Source organism: Gavia stellata, chromosome 14, assembly GCF_030936135.1.
Source record: "Gavia stellata isolate bGavSte3 chromosome 14, bGavSte3.hap2, whole genome shotgun sequence".
Taxonomy (NCBI): domain Eukaryota; kingdom Metazoa; phylum Chordata; class Aves; order Gaviiformes; family Gaviidae; genus Gavia; species Gavia stellata.
The window spans coordinates 9994902-10022286 of record NC_082607.1 but is presented as its reverse complement, the minus strand read 5'-3'; the positions used below and the strand labels follow the sequence as shown (position 1 = coordinate 10022286).

Here is a 27385-nt window from a genome sequence, read left to right as displayed (position 1 = left end):
GAGAGCCGCGGGCCCCCGCCCGTCCGCCCGCCAGCCTGTCCTGCCCTGAGGTGGCGGCGGCCGCCCTGCGCTGCGCTGCGCTGCCGGCGGCTGGGCCCGGCGCGGCGCGGCGCGGCTCGGCGCCGTCATGGCCTCCGACAGCGACACCGAGGAGTTCTACGATGCGCCCGAGGACGTGCACCTGGCGGGCGCCTCCCCCGCGCCGTGAGTCCAGCGCGGCCGCCGCCCTGCCCTGCCCTCCCCTCCCTCAGCGCGGCCCTGAGGGGAGGCGGCCGCCCCCGGCCGTTGCGGCCGTCGGGGAGCTCCTGGGGGGGAGGGAACGCGGGTCTGCCCCGAGCCCTGCGTCCCCCCGCCTGAAAGCACAGGGCTCTGCGCCCGGCGAGCGGGGTGCTCGGCCGTCCTGGCCGCGGGCAGGCGGGGCTGCGCTCGGCGGTGGGTTGGCTGAGCGAGTGGCAAGCCGTGAAGTCAAGAAATCGAGCAGTTCTCGATGTACTTTCTAAGGCTTGTAGGGATGGCAGTAGCCATTATCTTGATGAGATCATATCTGCCTTTCTTGGGCTGGCAATAGGTAGATGTCAGAAAAGATGTGCGGAGATGAAATCGGGACCGACAGAACTAATCCCTGAAATATGAGAAAAGTAACAGATTTTCTGAGCAAAAAGAAGGGAGCGAGCTGCTTCAGCAACAGGCTAACAGTTGCTGCTTGTAAAACAATTTCTAGTGTGCTCTTTGTTCCTAATGGTGCTGCTTTGATGCTTCTTGTATTTAGCTAGTGTATGGTTCTGCGTAGTGAAGTTTTAACAGCATTTGATAATGTAAATTCCTAATGCTGTTACCTCAAAACTAACTGTGTCACCATATTGCTGTTAGCCATATATGCTGCCTCTTTTGAAATTGTAAATGTATCTTTCCGGTTGTGTGCTAAACAGGTTATGGCTTGTATCAGTTCTGTTTTTCATGTAGTCTGGACCAAACCTCTCCATTATTTGACCTTGCAGGATGAGGTTTCATGTAGCTTGCTCAAAGAGCAATAAGGTATGGATTGTGGGATCCATCCATTTGAAGCTTTAATAATTGACTAAGGGCTTGTTTTAATCTGTGCGTCTGTGGTCACTGGATGCCTAGAACAAAGGAAAGACTAGATCTGTTCTCACCCGCGCATCCTGTATCAAAGCTTTTCTGAACTTAGCTTTTTATGTAGCCTGGTGAAAAGCACATCTTGGCATACAGTTCTGCAAGATGTGGTAAGCCAAATTAACAGTGCTTGTGCTGAAATGAGGTTTTGCTCCAACTGCTTACCTTGCTCTGGCACTAGTGATCATCAGACTCTTCTATGAGTTGCTTTAACTCAAAATAATTGAAAATAGCTGAAAAATTGAACAGTTTTTGCTGTTTCTAGACCTTAAACCAGCTGGAACCTGGCAGGGTGGGGACAGGAGAGGGTGAAGGTATGGGATTTGTATGGCTAGAAGGCAGGAAGGGGGAACCAGACCTTTTGGTAGAAGTGAACCATTAAATCTGGCCCAACTGCACATCCTACCTTTTATTTGATACAGGTAATGCCGTATGTCCTGACTTTGCAGGTTTCCCCTACCTGTATCTAAGCAGAACTTCATAATATGAAGTCATTCACTAGAAATTAAAATGAAAGATGCTTTTAATTTTTCTATTGCTCTTCCGTAACCTATAGGGATGCATCATTGACTCAAGTCAATAGAATTCTGTCAGCTTGAGTCAAGTAAGGAGGTGATCTCAGAGGGCTTAGTTTGCAATACAGATACCGAATCTGTAATTCAGTCTGCTGTTGAATCTGTGCTAAGAATATGGAGAGTATTTCTCTAAATAAGCTTTGAGATTTCTTAAAAGATAGTTTCACATTTACATTGGACGCATCTTGAAAGCAGGCTTGTAGATTGTAGTTTTGAGACTTGTGTATTTGTTAAAGCGTTCAGTTGGGACCCACAAAAGACAATCAAAACCTTCTTGTGGGAGGAAGGGCAACTGAAAACAAGTTCATATTGCCTTCTGCAGTTTGAGGCATTTCCTTGTGCATTCAGTGTTCTGATGATCAGCAAAAACACTTGGGAATCCTTTTTGGCAGCATGTGCTATAGCCAGTTTTTAGCAAAGCAGTGTAGATATATCTGCCCTCATTAAAAATGTGGGTTTTGTAGCTTCCATGCCCCAGGTTCTGTGTGGGAAGTTTAGTAACTGCCGATATAAAAATTCTGAAAGTGGTGACAACTGTTTATGTAAACTTGCTGACTTCTTTGCTATTTATTGGTTTTATTGTCTCATGTGATATGGAAGAGTGGAGTTTTCAAGTTGGATGTAAGCTCCTAATTCTTACTGTAAGTCAATAGGTACTGATGCTTAAGCCCCTCTCTCAAGGAAAGCACCATATTTACATTCTCAAGTACATATATAACTGGTGCTCCTTAAGAATTAATTAGCAAAAATGACAGAACTTGTTACAAAATGTTTCTTTCAGATGATAATGGACTGAGATAGTTCTCCTGGATTGATGACTTCTGTACAGTGAAGTGGTTTAAACCAGATGTTTGGAGACTATTGTATCCCCTCTGGCCAGGCCTGCATGCTTTGCTTCTGCTGTAGATCTTGCTTTTTATGTGTAATTCTACTTTTGACAGGATGTGTGGAGAATGTCCATCTGTTAGACAACTAGGTCCCAAACAATGTCTGTTTCTATATGCATTTCTAGACCCTAGAAAAAAGATGTAGGTGCCTTTGTGGTCTGCTCATTGAAGGCATCTATTTGTTGTGTAGCCAGAGGAGTGGAGAGGGAGAGGTAGTGTGACAGAAGATGCCCTTATTTAACCTCTGTCCCTCTGCTTTCAAAAGACTATAACCATGGAAGAGATTTAGAAAAAGACCCTGAAATTCAGAGGCATGAACTGTCCCATGAAGGAGGATGTCCATTTTGAGAGAAGGAAAATATGAAGTAAGGCACACTTGTTTGGATGCAGGCATGTGACAGACCCTCTTATATTTTATTTATAAGAAAAATGATCCACCCGCTCTGAAATCAAGAACTGCCAAACCTAATAGTTCGAATGTCATATGCCTGACAGTAAGGGGCAAGCTTGTTCCTAGTGTACTTGTATCCTAAAAATTGTTATGAGAAACCGAAGAAAAGGCACTGCATTCAAGAGAGAGTGTAGATAATGAGAAATATCCTCTGGTACCTTTATGTAAATTCTTGAATTCTAACTTCAGTAGTCCTCTATCTTTTGAAGTTGCTTCAATGCTTTTCCTGAAGAATTTGGTTTTCTTCTGTGTAGGAAGCCGGTTAATGTTAAGTTGTGCCCTATTGGCTCATGGGACATGCTTAGTAGTTTTTGTTGGTGTATATTTTAGCCAACATGCAAAACTGATCTTGGCAGCAAACAGACGGAGTGTGAAGTGTTAGTTATGTTGCTGTAGTGACTTGCAGCACTGCAGACAAGTTTCTGTGTTCTGAGTTAGCTGAAGTTCCCAAACACTTTCCAAGGGCAGCCCAAACAGTGCATTGCAGTAATGAATCCTTGTGGTTTTGAAGGTGTGGACTGCCACAGAGAGCTACGTCAAGAATAATTGTAGCTTTCAGGCCAGCCATAGGTTAGAGGGAGGAAAACATAGTGTGCTTTTGCAAGCTGAAGGACCGCAGTAAATACAGGTTCAGCAACCACCCCACTAACTGTATGTTCTGTGCAGTGTACTGCTACTATGCATACACTTTAAACCTCTTTTCATCTGCCTGTTAGCACACCTGCTTTGTAACAATGTACATCCTCCCAGGAAGGCAGGCAGTGTAGTTCTGGGATTTGACCAAGGCCAGTCATTCACATCATTGTTTTTTTTGAGGGGCTAAATGTTTTCTTTTCTGTCACAAAACGTAGCAACAATGTGTTGAAAATGTGGAACTTATTTCTAATAGGTACCAGATATCAGGCTGGAGCCACCTGATAGTGGGAATGGCAGCTTCCTGTAGTCTGGTCAGTATTAGGATGAATTTGACAGCTGAATAAATAAATAAAAAAAAGTTCTTCAGGAGTTTGTTTGACTTTCAGATTAATCAGGCATCTGGTTATGTTTGTGCAGGTAAAATGGGATTTTTTCTTTGCATTTTGTTTAATCTTTGCAGATAACCTTGAAGTTCCTCCTTTGTTAAACTGGTGTTAACAGTGGTATCATGTGAGGAAACTTGTTCGAAGTGTTTTGTGTGAAATGCAGTCTACAAGATCTATTGTTATCAATTTTTAAATCCCACTATTTACTAAACAGTCATACTAGACAACAAAATTAAGTTTTCGCCTTACGTTTTCGCCTTATGTTTTCTGTGGCATATCTCAGTCTTGATGTTCTGCCTGATATCCCTGTAAAGCTACAGACCTTTCAAAGCAAAATCAGTATTTGATCATTGGATTTATCTTGATATAAATAATTTCAGATGCATTTGCCAATATACATACTTTTTAAAAAATGCAAGCATTTCACATAGTGCATCCATAAAACTAGTGGCCTTAAAGTAAAACTGGGAAGTAGAGAAGGCTGGTAACTTCAGGTGTTTGGGAAGGCGAGACTCTTCCAGAGTAATGTTGAACTACAAGCGACTTCAGTTACCAAACTTATTCTGTGACTGACTTTGTCTTTATAAATGTAATAGCACATAAGCAGCAGCTAATCATGACTAAGGGAGCAATGGTGCTTATAAACACATAGCTCAAATAATCTCAGGCAAGCCACTAGACTTATTTGGCTATATTATAAACTGATCTGAAAAGTGGTATAGTTGCCAAACAGTTATGGAAGCTTTGCAATGTTTTAAAAGCGTCTAATTTCAAGGACAAAGCTTCACCTTAACATAAGATATGTATGTGTGCTATATCAAGCTATCAACACTATGTTATATTCTATACCTGCTGTCTCTGTAACCTTTATCACTTGAGCAGCTTTTCCAAAGGTAAAGCATGAGAGTGGAAAATAACATCTGTTTTAGTTTGAGTGCGGATTTTCCACAACTAATTAGCTAATGAAGTCTGAAAGGGTAGCAATGTCTTTTGAACCTCATATTTTGTGTTACCAGTGGAGGAATGATTTGCCTGTACCAGAAGTTACATGCTAACTGGTCGTAAGTGTCACAGTAGTAAACCAAAGTGTCTATTTGCAGTTGAGGGATTTGCATTTTATTTAGGTTGTAAAGTCTTAGCAGTGCCTTGTACGATAGGACCCTACACCTTGCTGAAGCCTGGGCATTAATGTTGTAATTATAAATACATTTCATTGTTAAAATCATCTTGTAGATTTAATGAACTGAAACACATTTCTGCCACTATTTCTAAGTACATCCAAGAGTTGATAGTGGAAATGAAAATGTTTCAGTAACCAGAAATTCAGCACAGGCTCTGGCCTTTCCCAGCAATATATTTTGGAAGACAAAAGATGTGTTTGTTTTTTCAGGTCGAAATACTGATTTTGCTATTTTTTCACACTGGGGTTAGCACTTTCTATCACAGAATCATTAAGGTTGGAAAAGATCTGTAAGACCATCAAGTCCAACCATCAGATTCTAGGAGGATTATGCCTCAAAACAGTGTTATGGATATTGTGCATCTTAAGTGTCAATATCTGGACACAAGCATCTAGGTTTAAGGTGTTAAATTAGTTACAAGTGATACAGTCTTTATATACCAATCCACTGTACTTTCTTGTTTACTTAACTCTGCTGTATAAATGTGATCTTTTCTTTTTGTGATGAAATGCTTTCAGACAGTAAAGAGAAGTATTGAAATTCTTAAAAATGAAATGGAAGTAGTTTTCTTTTTCAGAAGGAATTGTCCTTTGAAACCATCATTTTGGAGGCAGGAGGGGCAAATTAGACTGAGACTCTATATTTGTCTGTATTGCATGGTACAAGATGATACTCAAAGTTATTGAGTGTGACTGACCTTGGTAGCCAGCTGGGATGCTTGTACAGTCCAGGTTGTAGTTCATTTGGTAGTAAGCTTTTAAGGAAGTAATCTGTAACTTGGTCTCTGCTTGTGACTGACAAACTAATAGAATGATTGAACAGCCTAGTTTGGAAGGGACCTCAAAAGATCATCTGGTCCAGCCTTTCAACGTCTTCATATATGAATAAGATGTAAGGAGAGTGACTCAATATTTAAATATCTTCTAGAATTCTAACAATCTTATGGAAAATGTAAGTTCAGGATATAGTAAGAGTTGACCGTTCACTGATTGGATTGAGTGGTGACCTGAAGAGAAGTAATTATTTGATACCATTCCCCTAAGATACCTTGATCTTTCATGTAATTAGTGAAATGAGAGGTTATGTGTGAGTGGATGCTAATGCAAATTCACTGTTTCAGACTATGCATTTTGGAAAGTAGTACAAAGCTAGTTTCCTCCTATTATAATGTAAATACTTATATTTATACCAAGCGTCATGATTAGAAACAAGACCTTACGTTTACTAGAGAGGCTGAAAGGCAGGATGGCTATGATAGCGTTGACTCTACAGATTAGGGTTCAGGCACTTGATTTGCAAGCTACTAGAGCATTTGTACTTCTGCTTTCTGAGAGTTTTGGTTTCTTTCATGTCCACCCTGTGCTCCCTGTACATGCTAACTTTAAATTCTCTGTAATGCAAAATGGTTTTAAATCTGTACTTGGAATAGCATCAGTTTATTAGAAAAGGGTGATAGAAATATGATTTCTATAAGATTCTGCTGAGAAACTTTCAGGAATTGTAGAAGCTGTGGATCTGTGCATTGTAGACAGTTGAGCACTTAGCTGTTTGGAGCCTTTTGTATAAAGGAGTGGTCTGAGAAGCATTCACTTTGTTGCTGGTCTAAAGTATCAAGAATACATTCACTGTAAAGGAAGACTGTATTATAGACTGTTTAATATGAAGCTTACTGTCAAGAGAAGTTTTTTTTTCTTGGAGCTCTACCTAAGTCTGTCTTCCCTTTCTAACAGGTCGCCAACGAAAGTTGGATCCCATGTATTAAAGGTGAGTTTCTTAAAATCAGTCAAATGCTTGTTGATGAACATAATGTTGAGCATTTCTACCTTAAGTAGATGTGCTATGGTAGCCCTAACATCTACACAGACAGGAAGTTATGGCTTTCCTTGTTGTAGGTAGCAATTGTTGTGCTTATGTCTCTTGACTTTCCAACTTTACTTTTATTTAGCATATGTTAATGTGTCTTGAAGCTAATTTTATTCTGAAATGTGTATGTGCAATTTAAATGAGCTCTATGTAATTACTAGACTACCCTCTTTCAAGTGATTTGTGAGTAGTAAGCAAGTCTCTGCAGCACTTGGTTTTTGGTCTCGATTTATATGAAATAGTTGACTTTGCTCTCTTCTGTCTTCAAAATAAGAAAAATCTTAGTGTTTGCACTTCCGAAGCCTTCCCTCTAGGTTATGTGAAGATAAAACACTATATTTAGCTTAATGAGACAGCGTTGCCACTTCCCACGCAGGTAATTGGTATGCTGCATCTGTGCATAGTGACAGTGCAGCTGAATCTGGCACACATTAAATAAGTGCGGAGTTGGAACCTTGTACAAATAACACTCATTTCCTGGTCTCAGAAGGGCCAAAGGTGATGCTATGCAACACTTACATAGAGTAAAGAAGCTTGACATTTTATCTGCGAAGCATTGGGAAATCGTAGTGAAAATAGTGTTTCTAGTTTGTCAGCAGCACTCTGCTCTGAATCAGTAATCTTTTTACAGTGATACCATATCTTACGGTATCTCCTGTGGAACGGAGACTTATCCCCGATTTTCTGTTCTGTTTAATGTTCCTCTAATGATTAAGTATTACATGTGTAAGTAAGCCTTTCAAGAAATGTCACTCTATCATTCTGACTAAACTCAGTGCAATCAATGAACTTCAAAACTAATGTCTTGTTGGCTGAATTATTAGCTATGAAGTTCTGTATGTTGCCTGTAGGTTTTTTATTTTTTTTAAGTATCTTCCTAACTCACTTGTTCAAAGCTAAGTTTGTGGAGGTGGAAAAAGTACTTGCTTCTCTGCTTGGTACCCTATCAGTTAAGTGAATGTGTGACTAATGGTATAGTTTGTCTTGGAATGGGTAAGAAATATTTCCTAAGTCCAAAGTTTAACAGGTGTGTGAGTTAATGTCAATAAAATTAGAAATTAATACAATGGGCTTCTGTAGACACTGATTACACTTAAATTCTTAAGTTGTCATACCTTTGAAGGTAGATTTTAGTGATAAAGCAAAGTACAACTTGCATTTAGATTAGAAGAACTTTGTGGAAGGACCAGGAGGGAGTGCAGAGGGAGGAAGAATTTTTCTATAATTGCAGCTGTCTCTGCACGATATGCCACTTCTTGAGGTCAGAACTCTCAAAGATGGATGTCTACAAGAATTGTGTGGTTTTTTTCAAACATATTATAGTATGCTAGTATGCTATAAAGATTCTGTTTGACTAGCTAAGTGTCTAAAAAAAAGTCTAAGGAGAAATTTCTTAGGTATCTGTAGTAGGCAGTCACTCTAAATCTTACTGAGGTCCAAAAAATTATGGGGAGCTCTTTTAAAATACCTGTTTAATATGGAGTTTAGGTATTTTGTGCATATCCAAAACTGTATAAGTGGAATTAAATTAATAGCCTAACGAAAATAGTTTATAATGGTAACAGCTAGCCTTCGGGGGCTTTAACATTGTGAGGAGACGGTTGAAGACTGCTGACCTCAACAGAAGAGAGTTTCGTATCTGTAGACAGGAAGGAGGAGTAGAACAGCAGTTCTGTATCTCAATTCAGGGAATCAGTTGAGATTGTGTTTGTTTTTCCTTAACGTGTTAAGCTCAGTAACTTAATTCTTTGAGCCAGCTGTGAGGAGTTTTTCTCTTTTTTGAGACAAATTGAGGCTTTTATCTGCAGCTTTGGTCACCAAATGGACTCTGCAGGATGGTCAGACAGTGGAACAAGTTGCACGGAGATGATGTGCAGTCTCCATCCTTGGATATGGTCAAAACCTGACTGAACATATCTCTGAGCAACTTGTTCTAGTTGGCTCTGCTTTGAGGACTACAGGATCTCCACAGGTCCCTTCCAACATCAAGGATTCTATCACATTCCCCTTTAGGTATTGCTAATATATATGCTTATAGGCAATGTGATCAATAATTCATGTAGAACAGAAGGCATATAATGAAGTGCCTACATGACCATATTAACTGAGGTTAAAACAGACTTCTGGTTAAAGCAGTATCTTTATATGGTATAAACTACTTGCTTTTCTGAACCTAAGATTTTTCAGGAATTGATAAATATGTTCACTCACAACTAGAATATTTTCAGTTCTGTTTTCAGACCTTGTATAGAATATCTATACTTAACATGCCCAAAGTGTAATCTAATTCCAATATTTCTAGGGCTGCCTATCTTAACTACGATTAATATAAGTTAAATATAAGTTAAATCTATTACAAAGATTTACTGTGTTATTTTGGCACACAAGGCCACCTTTAGTGAATTAGTTTTATTAATTCTTTGTTTGGTAGGATATGCCGAAGTGTTGATGCTGTTTGCACATGTCGTAACTATGCTTCTTAAACTGCAACCTGACTTCACATCAGTAGTGTAATATCCTGGTAGTTGATTTTACATATATAAAGAATAAATAGTATACTCAGCTTTGAATATTCATGCAGTCTTTCATCCAAATGTTCTGAAAATGTTCTTGGGTTTTGCATAAATCCAGTAATTTCGTTTGTTCTGCAGTTTATTTAGATTTCGGAAGGATCTGCATGAAGATGACTGGTGGCAAAAATAGGCAATGTGCACTAGGAATAAATTGTAGAACATAAGATTCCATGTCAGAACCTCAAAGGCATATTTGTGACCACTTGGTAGATCTGCCTGACTTAACCTGGAAATTTCTAAAAAAGTCTTCTATTACGTGTTGTGATAATACAGTTCTTGCATCCTTTCCCACAAACTGATAAAGAAAAACATATTTTAATACAGATTTTCCTTGCTGCAGATTATTGAATGTGTATGTTTCTCTGAACTTCATACTACCTTCAATTTTATTTTAGTTGAGGTTGAAACCTCTTAAAGATAACTGCCTTTTTTGCTTAATAGAGTGCAGGCTTTCTCTCTGTGGATGGTGGTGTGCAATACTCTTCATGGGTACTGTGCATTACTGTTTAAACATCTATCTGACAGCAGTAATGTTTGAAAATATAGCAGAATTCTTGTCCTTTATGCTATTTAATTTGTTGTAGCTATTTTTTTGTTACATCATCTTACTGAAAGACTTAGTATCGTCATCTTATAGTATCTACCATCTTTTTTCCATAGGATACAGACAGCAAGCTACACAAAGCTGGAAATGAAACCTTTGTACAAGAAATGAAACAAGATGATTCAAAAGAGGTTAGTTAAATATTGCTTTGTGCTTCACAGAATCACACTAGAAATATTAAATAATTTAATAATCAGTCTTCATCCTGAAACTAACATAGGTTAGAATTTGTCATTAATTGTTAGAGTGTCCATCTAAAGGGTAACTATGAAACTAAGTGTTCTAAAAGCATATGTAGGATTCACCAGTGTTGAATTATTTGTGTAATTTACAGGATCATATTTAGCAGTCCATGAAAACTCTGAAGAGTGAACAGCTCTTGTTTCCTAACTTTCTCTCAAAGTTTATTAAAGAGGAATGGAAATTAGTCACTGTATTTTATTTTTCAGTTATGCTTATTTCTGCACGTAGTTCTCCAGAATTTTTGAACAAAATACATTTTGTATACAAAGCAACTCTCTTGTGGGTGTTGTGCAGACTGACTGGTAAGTGTACCCTAGAAACTATTTAAACTGCTATTTAACTGTAGAATGGTTTTGGTTTTGTTTTTTAGATCATTGACAGTATTATAGAAGAAAGCCAGAAGGCTCAACAACTGGATGATAATTCTTTAGCTTCTAGAGGGAAAGAACTGACTGTTCCAACTTCAGATGCGAATGCTTGGATTTCTGGAGCAGGCATCGTTCAGGTATCAGCAGGTATTCCAGAAGTATTAGCTGCTAAAATATCATTACAAGAAGATGCTAGAGAACCGGTGTGTCAGAGTGTGTGTGAGGACACTGCATTGGAGTCAGGGAACCTTTTGTTTACTTCTGAGCAACAGGAAACTCAAAAACTAACAAAAGTAACAAATGCAACTGACCATAAAATGGATGAAACTGAAGCACAAGAAGAAACGTCAAAGAGTGAGGACATAACAGACAAGAAAGAGGCAAATACTTTAGAACAAGTGGCTTCAGATTTATCTACCAAAGACCTTTCTATAGCAGAAGAAATGCCTCCAGCAAAACCACCAAGGCAGCTTACTGTAGAACCTGATATAGTTGCTAGCACAAAGAAGCCTGTCCCAGCACGGCCACCACCTCCAACAAATGTTCCTCCTCCAAGACCACCACCACCTGCACGGCCAGCTCCACCACCCCGCAAGAAGAAGAGTGAACTGGATTTTGAAGTACAAAAACCTGGTTTAGAAGGTAAGTATTCTATTTTAGATGGCTTTAGTTATCTACATGAATACTATTTTTGTGTTTTGAGTGAAGAATCATGCGATCTTGTGATTTTTAGTTTAGTTGATGTTTAAATGAGGAACAAAACTTCTTCAACAATCTTAGCCTCTTACAGTGGAGAAATACCCTTTTGCATTACAAGCGCTTAATTCGTAGACTTTCTTATAAACTAACACTTCCTACCAAAATAGCTACTTCTGTAGCAAGAAGTTGTCTCATCAATACAGAAAATAAAAAAAGTCATACACTTCAAATAAAATGTGTGCAATCTATATTGGCATAGAAATACAAGTCAAGATGTAGGCTGAGGTCTCTTGGAAATGAGTAGCCCTGGGTTACTAGGGAAATGACAAAAAAAAAATTGTTAATAAAACTTAAGACTAGATGTGAAATCATGCCTGTGCCTCCAACTATATGTGAAATACATAATGGATAAAGCAGATTTGGTGGCAGTTGATGTTCAAAAAAAATCAAACTTGTCAGAAAGGGTGTTCAGGAGTAAGATGTTAGGATTCTAACAATCTGTAGACTGTCGATGGCAAGTGTTATGCTCTTATTTCTAATATGAATCTCTGTACAGTTTCCCGCGAGAACTTTGCAGCTGGTGGTCTTTTAACTCCAAGTACAGTGACAGAAGGCATGCCCAAAGATTCTCAGCCTTCTTTGGATTTGGCAAGTGCAACTAGCGGAGATAAAATAGTCACTGCACAGGTATCAGGAAAAGATTTTTATGTTCAATAACGGTAGCATTTTTTGTCGCTTTAGTGTTACACTGGGAATAATGTGTTCTGTCTGCAAAATTTCAGGAAAATGGGAAAGCAGCTGATGGCCAAACAACAAATGAAGTACTTGGACCGCAAAGACCCAGGTCTAATTCTGGAAGAGAGCTCACAGATGAGGTATTAACGAATGTGGTCTGTACATAGCACATTCTTGTGCTTGCTTTTCCAGTCTGTCAAATGAATTGGAGTAGTCACACGTCGCTTTTTGCGCTCTGAACCACTATATGCTGTGACCAGGGATGCAAACAGGAGTGACGGCATGCTGGCTTTGTCCACCTAAGCACTTTGTGGTCCCTGAGTCATACGTAGTATTAGTGTTTGAAAGTGTGAGCTGTAATAGATCTGAAATGCTATAAGTTTGTGTTTGTAGCTATGCAAACATGTTACAAGATTTCAATGTGAGGGAACACCAGCAAACTTGGCATTTCATCCTGTATCTAAAAGGCGAAGGAGTCAGCAATAGGAAAGTTATTTTCCTAAAATTAAGAAACAGTTTCTTCAGTTAATAACTTCCATTAATCCTAATGATGTTGTTGAGCTGCTGCCAGTTTTTATTTGTGTATATCTGTGTATAGCTTTTTTGGGGCTGCTAAACAGATGTATGATCGTGAACAGATCATGAGATGCTCCAAAAACCCCTTTTCCTTTGTAGTATTAGTTAGACCTAAATGCTTTTTCTGTGAAGGTAAAGGTTGTCTGTGATTAAATCTAAGCTACAGCTGTTAGAATATCTGAGAAAGGAAGACTTCAAAATATTTTAATTACATAAGATGTTTTATATTAGCATGGAAAGTGTCTGGTAGTGGCTGATGTCTGTACAGTTGCATTTTGAAGTTGAAGCTTGTGATGACATGTAATTGTTCATCTGTGTATAGTGGTTGATGATGTTTGCGCTAACACGCTAAAGGCAATTTTAACTTAGTCTTTGTAAAATAAATACATAGTGAGCTACAGAATTTCCTATTGAGATAAATAATCTGTAAGATCTGATGATTTATATTTTGCCCTAGGTTTTGGAGTCTAATCAAGTCATCTTGATTTCACATCTTATTTTTTGCATAGGAAATTCTAGCAAGTGTAATGATAAAAAACCTTGATACAGGTGAAGAAATACCGCTGAGTTTGGCAGAAGAAAAGTTGCCAACAGGCATTAATCCCCTAACGTTGCATATCATGAGGAGAACTAAAGAATACGTCAGGTATGAATGATGATAGCTTTCAGCTTTTTGTGATACTGTTGCTTTCATAGTTTTTGCATACATGGAGGCAGCTCTTATGCAAGTAAAGAGAGTCCCAATCCATCTGTGTCTGACTAATTTGAGTGCTAATTCCCAGCTATCTATGAACTAGGCTGTTTGTTGAATTCTTTTAAGTTGACTGAAAGTTGATGAAATTACTGGAACTTGACAGGCAAGTATCTCTGAAAATCCAGCTGAACTGCAGTTAGCACTCGATGTGTTAAATGTTGTCATTTCTATACTGAATTAAACACATTTTATGTTCAAGTACTATATGTTGTTCATGCTACCACCTCCTGTAGCTTTTTCAGCGTTTAATTTAGTAGACTTTGGTGCTCTGAAGATCTGTGGTAATCAGTATAGCTGACTACTTGGAGGTTTTCCTGTCCTCAGCAGAGCTTTAGGCCCTTTTAATGTTTAAAACTGAGCCTGTTTGTAAACTTTGATAGAAAAATACAGTTTCTTAACGATCAGGAAATTGTGTCAGTCTAGATGTTTTTTCAAAGACTTAGATTTATGTTAATTATAGATCAGACAATTTTAGGTTTTTTGCATTGCACTTCTGTAGAACTATACTCTTCTGTGTACAAACTTCTGTTTCAGAATTAACCAGTATTAATTTATTTGATCTATGGAAAGCAAGTTATGAGAACAAGGTGGCATGTTACCAGTTCCTAGTAATGTAATGTATTTTGTCTGCTCTTAGCTTTCAAAGCATCACAATAAGCTTAAAGATTTGAATTTATGGGAGTAATGTATCTGTGGCATCTGGAGTGTGTATACAGTTTTACTATCGAGTTGCCTAAGAATTGGAAGATCTGTTTTATTACTTGATTAACATCATGTCCATGTATTTCCAATGTGTTACATGAAGGAATAAATATGGATCCTAAAATGCAGATCCTACTTAACAAATCTAAATTGAATGAAACATTACTAATGATTTCATATTAAACAATCACTTCTGTATTTCCTAGTAACGATGCAGCACAGTCTGATGATGAAGACAAAATGCAGACACAGCAAACTGATTCTGATGGAGGGAGGTTAAAACAAAAAACGTAAGATGCTGTTTCATGTCCCTATGATGAAAAGGCAGGTTTTGTTTTTCTAAATTGAAGCGCTCCTTCTGACTTCTGAACAAGTTACCTTTTAAGTACAAGTGATACGTGAATTTACGTAAGCCCGTTGCTGTGCAGTTAAACTGAAGATTACATGACTCCTGGCAAATTAAATGCTTATTTTAAGAAGCGGTAATGAAAAGAGATAATATTGCATTTCAAATCAAAACTATTGATTCATAATAGCAAAAAATGAGAATTTGCCAGTGTTACGTGTTGAAAAAGTGCCCTTGCTTTTTAAGGACCCAGCTGAAAAAGTTCCTTGGCAAATCTGTAAAGCGAGCAAAGCACCTTGCTGAAGAATATGGCGAACGTGCTGTAAATAAAGTTAAGAGTGTTCGAGACGAAGGTCAGTGACACTGACTTTTTTTATATTTTTTTTTTAATAGGATAGTCTGTTATCCTTGGGCTTCTAGGAATCAAAGCTGTCTGAGGGATGTACACTGCTGTATACTACCACTGTACAGCTGGTGTGACTTTTTAGAGTTAAAGCTTGTAGCTTGGTAAGCATTCTGAGACTAGCAGGTTACAAGGATGAATTCTTGTAAAGAGGGATCTTTTCAGCTAAAACAGTTGAATACTATCATTTTTGCTGTGCTGTTAGAAAGCTGTATGGATATCAAAATGTAAACCTTTTTAGAAGGTTATTCCAGCAAATGTAGAAGGGGGGGTTGTCTTCATTACTTCAATAAAACCAGATTGTTTTCTGATAACCAGTGCCACCATTAGAATTCTCATATAGCTTGAGCTCGTGTTAGAAGATTTCCCAACTACAACTGTATTCTTCCCATCAGTGTTTCTTTCAGACAGGCTTCTAATACTGCAGTAAGCCAATCTAACCACAGCCTGAGATAAGTGCTGTAGAACCGCTGCACTTTAGCATCTTACGTTACCACTGGCCGTTTGCCCCAGCTCTTTTGCAATTCTTATGCTTCATGGGCAAATCACCAGGCCATTTCAGCATATTCAGTCAGCAGAAAACAATACAATGAAATGGATAATTTTCAGCACACATTAAACTGACAGAACTCACTTACTGCAGGATCTGCTGAATGCAAGGCCCGGTGCAAAGAAAGACACAGAACAAAAATGGATAGCAGTTCTTATTTTGAGTGTTCAGTGTTTGGATTCACTGCAACCTAAAATTAGTGGAGATGCAACAGTATTCTTGTTTTGCTTTAAGATCTTAATATTGCTTATAAAAGTTCATTAATTCAAGACTAATCTCCTACCAAAAACTATTGGCAAATGCTTATTAATAGATTAAATGTGTGCTGCGATATGTACTGATGAATATGTGTTTTTCTTAGTCTTCCATACAGATCAAGACGATCCCTCTTCCAGTGATGATGAAGGGATGCCGTATACAAGACCAGTTAAGTTCAAAGCAGCACATGGCTTCAAGGGACCTTATGATTTTGAACAAATTAAAGTTGTTCAGGATCTCAGTGGAGAGCATATGGTAGGTCTCTCAAATTTCATCTGTGGTTTTGCTGAATCTGTTCAGCCTGAGTTTCAACTTCTAGTTTTCATCTACTCGGTGACCTCCAGAAATTACTGTCAGATTTATTCCTGAGGAGCAGTTTCATTCTGGAAAATAACATTCTGGCAAGAAATGAAAATTTGTCTGGTTTGATCAGATCTTCAGGGGAAAAAAAAAGTCTGTAGATATTCGGGCTTCAGGGATTCTCAAGAGCTTTTCCTTGAAAGAGTTTTGATATCAAATGGTACTTGGCTTCTTGGTTCCTGCAATCACAAATTTAGGCTGAAATAGGCTATGTTCCACTACCAGAACTGAGAACAGAGCAACAGGGCTGACCTACTCAGCAAATAAACTAGTCTGCCTATTAGAGAGATGAACATGAGTATTGAACAGAAATACTGGATAGATTCCGGAGGCAAAAGTGGGCAGAGATTAATGGGGTATGTGGATCAGAACGATAAGGAGGGGAGAGACTGGGGCAGAGATGCCTGTGGAGAATGAGGCAGAAAAACTATCTGTTCATCACTGTTGACAGTGTGCATGATCCCCTGCAGAGTCTGAAATACATTCTAGTATTCTTGACTTCCCAGATTCTTCTGCTGACAGCAACAGTCTGACAACCATTGAAACAGTCCCCCATCTTTAAGTGTTAAGCTAAGCATAATGACCTACAGCAATCAGTTTGGTGGTGGGAGAGTTCAAGGTTGTCATCCACAACTAAAGTTTCCAGTCCTGCTGGTGATCCATTTGTGTTAGTTTCCGTCATGCCAGTATTAGACTTAAAACCTAGGAAATTCCCCACAAGCATCCTAAAAGGATGCAAGGTTGGTGGAGTCAGATGCTTAATAGCTGTTCATTAAATAACAGGAGGAAATGGAATATTGCTTGTGTGGTACTGTGTTTTATTGACTACTGAAGCTTTGCACTTTGCAATGGAGAAAGAATTGTTGTCTTCACAGTCTTTGCAAAATCCTCATACCAATTCTGAATTTAACAAATATATGTAGTACTCATTTTGGTTACCACCATTGATGTGATCAAGCACAATTTCTATTTAAAAAAAAAAAAAAGTGTGAGCACAGCTTGTGCTAACTTCAAGTGCAGCTACAAATACTTGACAGTTTTACAAATCACATAGCAGGTTATAAGTCACTCAGAACCCTGGCTTGCTGACTGTTACTGACTGTACCAGCTTTATGTAGAATGCTGTGGTATTCTTCCTTAACTCCTCTCCCACAGTCTGCCTTGTGGACTGTTTCTTTCAAACTGTTTTTGCAATTATGTTGCACAATCCACCAGCCTTAACACTGAAAAGTAATTGTTTTGATCTGCAATTTATTTTACTTGTGGTATCTTGTATATGTCCTAAATCTTGTCAGTTTACATTATGAAAGACTTTTTGGTATGGAAAAAGGCACTTCATGTAACTTAAACAATGATCTTTTTATTTTGACAGGGTGCTGTTTGGACAATGAAATTTTCTCACTGCGGTCGATTACTTGCATCTGCAGGACAGGACAACGTAGTAAGAATATGGGTTTTAAAGAATGCTTTTGACTATTTCAATAACATGCGAATGAAGTACAACACAGAAGGTATCTTTCTATGCATCTCTAGAGCTCTAAAACACTAGAAATTCTGGTTATTTGGGAACTTAGAGTTGACCATGGTGTTTCTGTCTGTTCTAGGCCGTGTCTCTCCCTCCCCATCTCAAGAGAGTCTGAATTCTTCAAAGTCTGATACTGATGCAGGGGTATGTACACTAGGTATTGGGAGTGGAAGAGGTGGGTGGTCACATTGTTCTGTAATGCCAGATCTTCATTGTTGCTTTATCCAAACACACAGTAAAGAGTTCTTGGCCTGTGTCTTTGAGGCATAGACAAACCATCTTGTGAATAGACACCTTCAGTCAAATACTGTTATCCCATGTGTATGGGGTGCAAGCAAGAATGCACATCACTAAACTTAATGCATTACAAAGTCTGCATAGCTTTGCTGTGGCCTTCTGCCAGAGTAAATTTCTGAGTGAAATGCTAAAGGGGAAAAAAGCTACATTGTTGAATTTCCTGTCTTAGTGTTTTGCCTCGGAGCATTACTTATGGTTAACATCTGACTTGATGATGTCTTTTCTGAGGAAGGCCAAACTCAGCAATGGGATACTCAGAAGCATAATAAAACCCGACGTTTTTAGATTTTTCACATCCGTGTAGAATAAAGTGGAACATGACTGACCAAAAGTATTAAGACACTCTTTACTTGTAGAGTGTTCAGATACTTTAGTAAACTTGCCATTAAAATTACTGTGTTTAAGGGTGGGTTTTTTCCTGATTTTGGTTTCCAGTAGTGTAAGAAACAGATGACAAAATCGGGGTTTAAGCAAGGATTTTAGCAGTAGCATTATTTAATGTGCACTGTTTGGGGGGGGGTCGGCAGCAAGGCAGAAATCTTTCCGTACCTTAGGTAAGTGAATAGGCTTGCTTAGCCACACACAACATGTTGTTTTGAGTGGTTTTTTGCTGGAGAGCTTTTGTATAGGAACTTCTAGGGTTTTTTTATTTTGCACCTGTTTATTCTGAAAGGGTCTCTTATTAAGAAGTTGTCATTCTTGATATGTACTAGAAACATGGAAACTTTAACTCACAGTTTATATTCTAAATTGGACCGCAGTTTTCAAGATTGATATACTTTGTTCCAAAAGCTTATTTTCAGATGTTTGCTTAAATTGCTGTCAAGCTTATCCCATTGAGTAAAAGCTGTATGGATGGAAAATGTAGAGCTTTTTAATTTTGGCATTTCAAGATAAAGTTTCACAGCCCATTGTACTTGAAATTTACTTTAGTTGTTTATTACTGCAGTGTTGTTTATTTTAAAGTCATAAGAGTTGTTCTTCAAATTGTTATTGGCCCTGTACTTCTTGTAAGCAGTAATTGCTTTATTGTTAATTTTTCCAGCTAACATGTTGTAATGTTTCTATACATTTCTCTGATAGATTTGCAGTGGAGTTGATGAAGACCCAGATGATAAAAATGCCCCGTTTCGTCAACGGCCATTTTGCAAATACAAAGGGCATACAGCAGATCTTCTTGATCTTTCCTGGTCTAAAGTAAGGCACCTTAATACACACCTACACAGTTCTGTGTTTTCATTGTTTTCTTTTGTCAATTGCTATTGGAACCATACATCTAAACAATATGAAACAATCATTGAAGTTAAGAGAAAAGATTTGTAGAGACAACACTTAGTCCAGCTGAAATAGTTGGGATAAAATAAACAAAGTTTTTGGGCTTCTCTAATAAAAAGTCATCTTAAAAAATTTAAAAAATCAAGCTGGTAACAATCACAATTGTGTATTCAGTAGAGAAGTTAAATTGTTTAGAGTGGAAAGAATTTCCATTGAGCTGTGTGATTTCTGACTTACAGTGTTACCGCTTTTCTTGTCGTCAGCCTGCTTCACTGGTTTTATGCAGTCTACAGATTCTAAAGTTGCTTAATATATACATGTATCTTAAAATTAGAGAATTACCTTGTGCTTAACTTTCAAAATGTTTCACATAAAGCTTATTCAGTTAATTCTCCACATTGGAATACAGTTGTCATTTTAACAACATAGTCTGGGTGAAGGATCTTAGGCAGGAGAGACTCTCACCCCTTCTCTGAAGCCTGTTGTGCTGTTTCTTCTCTGAATACTGTAACTACTTTCCAAGTACTCATTTCCATTGAGATTCTTCCAGAAAACTTTCTGTGACTGAGCATCAGTGTACTGGGCTTAAGGAAAGCACCAATGAGTAATGATAATTTGGATAAAACATTTTATGTGAAAGGATAAAATGTTGAATTTCGTGGCAACAGAGAAATTGGTAAGACTTTACTAATCAGATTGCTTCTGTATTTTCTGTTACTTTTGTGTCTATTAATAACCATGGAATTCTCTTGTTTCACAGAATTACTTCTTGCTTTCTTCTTCTATGGACAAGACTGTCAGATTATGGCACATATCAAGAAGAGAATGTCTTTGCTGTTTCCAGCATATAGACTTTGTCACTGCTATAGCATTCCATCCAAGGGTAAGTGTAATTGCCCTCTTTATTCTAGAGAGGCAGAATTTGAAATTACAAGGGTCCTCTCCCTTTATTTTCGATTTAAAAAATAAAGTTGAATAATAGAGTTTGTGCACTTTAAAAATATCGCTATTGGATAATATTCCAGAACTTTAAGTGTTCATCTTCATTAAACTTCACCAGGAGGGTCCATGTCACTTAACCATTTGTAAGCATGATGTGGAAAGTGACTTGTCTATTGGCTATAACATCACAGCTGGTATAGTGTTGAGTAACTTACTGAAAAGTCAGAATTTCCAATGAGGGATGTTGTGACGAAAAGCGTTTTTTGGTGTTCCCTGAACATACATAACTGGTAGATGTATCGGGTACTCTGACAGGAGCTTTCAACTCCTGACAAGGCTAGTATTTTTCTAACTTATGTTAAGAGGGTAAAAAGTAACTGTGGTAACAGTGAACAGTTTCCTAACTTGAGATACACACACTGCATGTGTGTAATCTTATCAAAAATCTGTAAGAAATTGAACTCTGTTTACCAGTAATTTTAACATTGTCTTTTTTTTTAGCCTTATTAAACATTATAATCAACTCATCTGAGAGCTCTTACTTGGGACGTTCTGGAGAGAAGCTGTATGGAAATGGGGAGGGAAGGTTTTAAGGAAATTGGGGCATACTCATAGCACAAGTGGAGATTAATGTGGTTTGTCCTCTCAGGATGACAGGTACTTCTTAAGTGGTTCATTGGATGGGAAACTCCGACTCTGGAACATTCCTGACAAAAAAGTGGCATTATGGAATGAAGTAGATGGGCAGACAACATTGATTACAGCTGCCAACTTCTGTCAGAATGGCAAATATGCAGTCATAGGCACATACGATGGAAGATGCATCTTCTATGACACAGAGGTAAGAAGTTTTTGAGACTATGTATTTTTTTTCATGTTAAATAACAAACAGTTTTAAAAGGCATGCTTATTTAAATATCAAGAAACAAACCTATTAGAACTTGAAGCAAAACAGTTTAAAGTTTTTACACAATTAAAATATATCCTGATTTGAAATAATATTTTTTCAGCACTTGAAGTACCATACACAAATACATGTGCGTTCTACCAGAGGCCGAAATAGAGTTGGAAGAAAAATTACTGGCATTGAACCCTTGCCTGGAGAAAATAAGGTACTGTCTGTCAGTGCAACTTTATTATATTGGTGTACTCCATTCTTCAGAATCAGTCCTTTTGTTTAGCTTCAGTCTAAGCTGAAGTGTTAAAGGGTCTCATCAAGCAAAGAACATGCTGTCGAATATTAAAGTCATAATCAAAAGCTGGAGAGTTTCTCACTTTGTATACAAGGTTTCCGGGGTGATGTTGGGTCAACAGCTGGCTCTAATAGAGTAGGAGATCAGTAGCTGTTATCATCTATATTGTAGTCTTACAAATGACACAGAAATTACTTAATTCCAAAGAAATGCAGAAGATTCAGAAATCTACAGTGCCTTTGGGTTTGTGTCAAATGCTGTGCATTGGCATATTAGATGATGTAATGAAACACAACTCAGTGAAAACAAATAGGAAGTTCTGTAGTCTGGTAATGGTGCTCCAAGAGTTGTCACAGCTTTGTTGCATAAATGATTAGATAAGTAGGGGTCAGTATTTGACTGCTACTCTGCGATACCCTTTTCCTAGTGTTATCTTGAGACTTACTGCTAACCTGCAGTCTGCTCCATTTCCAAGGTACCATAAAAAGGCTAATCGGCTGAATGCCCTTACTCATTTTGACAACGCTTTCATAGACTTCTCTGTTCCTTAAAGTACATTTAAGCTTCTGATCTGAAAAATGTGAAAAGGAAGCAAACTCACATTGATCAAGAAAAGCTCAGTTTGCTTACATAGCAGATAATGGCCTCTGATCTGTGCTTCATGGTTGATAGGTCATGACTCTCCAGAAATTTACTTTGCTAGAATAGCTGTTCTGCTCTATTATTGTGGAATGCGTTCCAAAATATCCTGTGTAAACCGATGACTGCTCTTTGGGCCCACATTTTACTTCAGTAAAGAGCAGTTGTTCTGGTTCAGACCAGTCAGGATGGTCTTGACAACGAAGCTGTTTTCTGTCCATTGACAGAATATGAGAGAAAAATGTCATTGTTCTGAATCTTGTTCTGCTTCTTTGGACCTATTCTTTGTCACTCTTTTATCAAAAGAACTGGGGATTCTGACTGTTTGAATGAACTCTGTTGCTCCTTCTTGCTCATGCTAATGATTTCCAGTTCTAAATTTTATTTATTTCTTTTCTAGATACTAGTGACATCAAATGATTCCAGAATCAGATTGTATGACCTAAGAGATCTGTCTTTATCTATGAAATACAAAGGTTATGTCAACAGCAGCAGCCAAATCAAAGCCAGCTTTAGGTAAGACAGTATTATAGCAATGGAGTTGTTGGATTTGGAAAATGCTGTGGCTGAAGTAGAGACTTTTGTTTAAATCTGTTTACCTTGTTATGCAGCTGAGCCTCTGAAATGTCACTTGGCTCGGAATACAAAGGTAACTAAAGGCTCTGGTCAAGAATGACGAAGCTGCCTATGAGCAGGGAGCTTCTGTGGATGAGTGAATCCTTTCGTATTGACAGTATGATGCATGTCCATTACTAGTGCTGTAAATACAGGAACTGTGCTAGAACTGGTGGGGCTCGGACACCACATCTTTTTTCTCCTCCATGATAAATAGGTTTTATTTCCTTAATTTTGTCAGGTATTGTTGCAGATGTGTTGGTCACCCAACTGTTGCTGAAGGCTGTTGGTCACTGCCTGTATATCATCATTTTCAGGAATCAGCCTGCAGATCTGAGTTGCAATTCTTTTTTCTTCTTTCTCTGTGCTGGCCTAAGATACTTTTCTGAGTTTGAGTATATTACTGTGACTGTCAAGGAAATACTGGTTTTTAAGGCAGTAAAAGAGAGGGAGCAGAGGAAGCATATTTGTTCTGTTCCCTCTGAGTCTTACAGAAGCCCAAGTGGAAAAACGCTTGGGTATCTGTTTAACCTGGATGTTTGAGCAGAGGAGGGTGGCAGTGCTTAAGAAATAATGCCAAGTTTAATCTTGATTGTCAGCTATTGGCCTTTGAAAGCACCTGTAAGGCTGACCCAGTATTTCATAGAATGGCTGAGGTTGGACGGGACCTCTGGAGGTCATCTTGTCCAGCCCCCCTGCTCAAGATTAATTTCCCAAATTAAGTCATCTCCACTTACAGGGCTATAGCATAGTTAGTGTTAGAGTTTAGATATGTAGCATATTCATGCAGTAGGTAAATTAAAAGTAAATACTTGAGTTCTATTTGCAGGTACTGTTTTGTCTCTCTCAGTGTGTGTTAGAGTCATCTGGTTACAATCTTGTTGAATGCCTTCCATCTTCCACCTGTGTGGATTTTTCTTGCCCATGACTGTATTGTAAACAATTACTGTTACACAGTCTCAGGTGTTTACACAGGTTCCAGACTCAAACAGATGCAAATTGCACTTAAAGAAAATGCCATTTTCTTGTGGCTGAGTTACAGCTGTTAGACTAATCCTCTTCTATGTTGGAAGCTGCAGGAGAACAGCTTCTGTGTGCTACTCATGAGAACTACTTTTTCTTCCAGAGGGACAGCATCAGGAAGCTTGCATGCACGTTCATTTAAGGACTGTATATTTTTTGAGCTGCAGTCACTAAAATAGAGGATCAGTTTGAATTGTGAACTTAGCCTAGTTGCACTTGTAAAGCTGTAAGTCCTCTGGAGAGCTGTTGTAACAGTTGCTTGAACAGCTAAGGAAAGTAATCTGTTTCCTTCTCTGAATCTTTAGCCATGACTTTACCTACATCGTAAGTGGTTCAGAAGATAAATACGTTTATATTTGGAGTACATACCATGACTTGAGCAAGTTTACATCTGTAAGAAGAGACCGTAATGATTTCTGGGAAGGCATTAAAGGTAAAAATCAACTTTTGATCTTTGTTTTATCGAAGTTAATATGATTTCAAAAATTAAATATTTTTATCTTCTAGTTTTTATTTGCTCAAGAGTGCTATTCATTTAGTTTGAACAAATTATTAGTAAGATGCATTGTAATTGGTGGACTTTCAATAAGTGGACTCTAAGAAAACCTTGTCCACAGGAAACTCTCTATAGATGCATGATTGGGATGGCAAGAGACAGAGTAGCTAAGAGTTTGTCCAGTTTCAGAATGAGATTCTGAATGAATGTAAAGTTTCGCTGGCAGAACTTGTTTGTATAAGTGTAGTAATCAAAATAATTTATCAATTCTTAGATCCTTTATGGAAAAGTGGCTTTGAAAACAAATGCAAATGTTTTTTCTTTCACGGAGGAATATTAAAAAAAAAAAAGCACCTCTTATCTCCTACACACACAGAGTTTTTGGGAAATGCAGGACCATGTTTTTATCAAACGCGTTTTGGAGCTCTTGCCAGTTAGCTTTGGGCACTTACAGGAACTTCTGAGATCCCTAAGCTTATAAAACAATGACGATTGCTCCTTGAATGAGCTTACCTGGTGCCACTAGCACTGAGAATTTTGGATATTTACTAAAATTTATGTCTGCTATTCTTGTAAAATTAACAATTCCTTGAAAGAAGGTAATCAAAATTGGATTGTCTTTCTGAAGCGCATAATGCAGTGGTCACATCTGCGATTTTTGCTCCCAATCCTGGTTTGATGGTGTCACTGGAATCTGCTGAAAAGCAAGAAGCTGAAAGTAAGGGAGAAGATTCTGAAACGTCAGATACCATACCCTCTGGTAAGTGTTTTAAGATGAGCTCTGCTTGATACCACGGTATGAGGAGGAAAAGATTATGAAGAATACTTTCAATTTGGGGGGGAGGGGGCGGTTCTTGAGATTAAAATTCCTTGCAGTGGCATGGATATATATTCCTACCTTAGCAGTTGAACATTTTAGCAGCTGTTGCATTCTTAAAACCTGAGAGAATGTGAAGTGAGGGGCATAGCTGTTGTCCTGTGTACTTCAGGATTATTGTTTTTACACTTGAGCTGTTAGGAGGTAGGGCTGTACCAATATATAATGAAAAAGTCCCTCTCCTAGAAATGCAAAAGTTGCTTGAAGTATTGGCTAGATAACAGGAATGTGATAGAGGAGGAAGGGTATCACAGTGATAGCTTACCTTTTAATAAGAACTTGCTTTTTTAAATTTTTTTTAATGAACTAACATTTTATTCTGTTTCCTTATTAAGGAGCTTTGAAGACGGATCACACAGAAGTGCTTTTATCGGCTGACTTTACTGGAGCAATCAAAGTCTTCATTAACAAAAAGAAATATGTATCTTAGTTGTATTGCAACTGACAGCATAAAGCTATGGTACTGTGGGATTAAAATTCCATAAATAATGCGGGCAAAAGCAAAGTATCTAATATAATAATGTTACAGGCTGATTTATTTTTAAATCTTTATTTTAAGGATCCTTGGAAAGCAGTGTCTACCTATTAACACCTGGGCTTGTAGAATAGAAAGGAATGTGTAAGAATAATCCTGCCAAATATTAGACTCTAAACTTTTTACGAACAGTTGTTTTGCAATGTAATTGTGAACCTGCACAGGTTTCTGCACGAAAACGTATTCACACACGTGTGTGCCTTTTGGTTACATGCACTAATTCGAACATATATCAAAAGGATTTTAGTGGTGCTTGTGGCCACTAGATGTCAGAAATGGGGATGGGAAGGGAAGGTTGCAGGTATGGCTGGAAAAATGCTGAATGATCTAGTCTGATCTTTGCACAAAATTCCATTTGAGAAAGATCTTGAATTTGTAGTAGCTATTGTTCAGAATTTTAAGTTATGCAAGTTTTTGATGGGTCAGCAACCATGTGTAAATGTTTTTATAACTTCAGGACGTGAAAATTTTTTTGTTGTCTTTTAATTGTTGTGGACTTTAGATTCCTTTCTTATGTATAATGTTTTGCACACTGGACACAATACTTGTGTAAAGTATTCTCTCATTCCTTGTTCATGGGCACCAGGATATGTTCACCTTCCAGATAAAATTAAGCTGCATTAGAAAGTTCTTATATTTTACAACTATGTAAAATAAACTGTTTACATTTTTTAAGCATTGTAGCTTAAAATTTTAAGTTCTTCTCATTTTAGTGCCACTGAATTTTGAAAATCTTTGTAAATACTCGTATAAAACACCTATGAAGTAACATTCTGGGCCTCATAACCCATGAAATGTTATTGATGGTCAAGTTGTTTCAGAGAACAGATGTATCATTAAACTTGGTCACACACTTGGAAATTGTTGCTTCCTTTCCATTTTGATTCATAAATTTGCCTTTTGTCTAAGTAGTTTCGACCTGTTTCTCGGATCATTGCATGCACTTGTTAATTTTTGAATTCTACTTTTCCTGATCTCGTAACTTTTTTAATGACAGCTTTCTTTCTGAAGTAATGGGGAAAGGAGTACTGGAACTGGATATTAAGCAGAACTAAGAGTAGTTACATGATACAGTGTGAGGAGGAGACTGCAAAAGTGTGTAAAGAATCCTCTCCTTCCCATCAGTGGAAGAATGAAGGCATGGAAAGGCAGGAGATAAGTCTCACTCTTCTTTTAATTCTTTTTTTACTCAGGTGAATTTGACTGTGACTGTGTAAAATTGTCTTGAACAAGAAAGGCAGTTGCAAGGGGTATATCATCAGACAAAATACAAAATAAAATATAAAATTATTTTCATATGTAAATTATACAATTATAAAATTATTAAAAATTATAAATATATAAAATTATTTTCAGTTGATACACTTGGAGTAAGTTTGACTCTCAGATTTGAAAATACCTGTATAGATGAGACAAGCTAACTCTCGCAAGATTTTTTTGTTACTTTGAGCTCCACTGAATTGACAGAAGTGAGGAGATGACACAAGAAGACATTTGGTTTGTGACTCCAAAAATGAGTTTCTGTAATAGCTTATATATGTAGAAGACTGTAATTGACTGTCGTTCCTGTGGGTTGATCCCAGATGCTTCTGGAGTTTGCTATAGATATTCTACATGTGTAGTGACAAACGCAAGCTAAGAAGCTGCTTTGCGCAGTATGAACTCCATCACTTTGCTTACAGGT

At 37.9% G+C, this 27385-nt stretch overlaps 1 protein-coding gene across 1 annotated transcript; it reads left to right on the top strand.

The window, feature by feature from the left end:
• The first annotated feature begins 127 nt into the window (after positions 1-127).
• Positions 128-26556, top strand: WDR44 (WD repeat domain 44). Its single transcript, XM_059824292.1, has 20 exons — positions 128-204; positions 6981-7014; positions 10347-10421; positions 10904-11543; positions 12157-12287; positions 12383-12475; positions 13421-13557; positions 14574-14657; positions 14960-15066; positions 16028-16179; positions 17657-17795; positions 17889-17953; positions 19190-19303; positions 20142-20264; positions 20973-21164; positions 21334-21435; positions 22556-22671; positions 24099-24226; positions 24918-25049; positions 25502-26556. The coding sequence occupies exons 1-20, from the start codon at positions 128-130 to the stop codon at positions 25594-25596; spliced, it is 2736 nt and encodes a 911-aa protein (XP_059680275.1). The 3' UTR covers positions 25597-26556.
• Positions 26557-27385: the final 829 nt, after the last annotated feature.

Coding starts and splice junctions, on each gene's coding strand:
- WDR44 (XM_059824292.1), top strand. CDS start 128: ATGGCCTCCGACAGCGACACCGAGGAGTTCTACGATGCGCCCGAGGAC. Junction 15,067..16,027: donor TAAGAGTGTTCGAGACGAAG/GTCAGTGACACT, acceptor TGTTTTTCTTAG/TCTTCCATACAGATCAAGAC. Junction 22,672..24,098: donor CAAATCAAAGCCAGCTTTAG/GTAAGACAGTAT, acceptor CTGAATCTTTAG/CCATGACTTTACCTACATCG.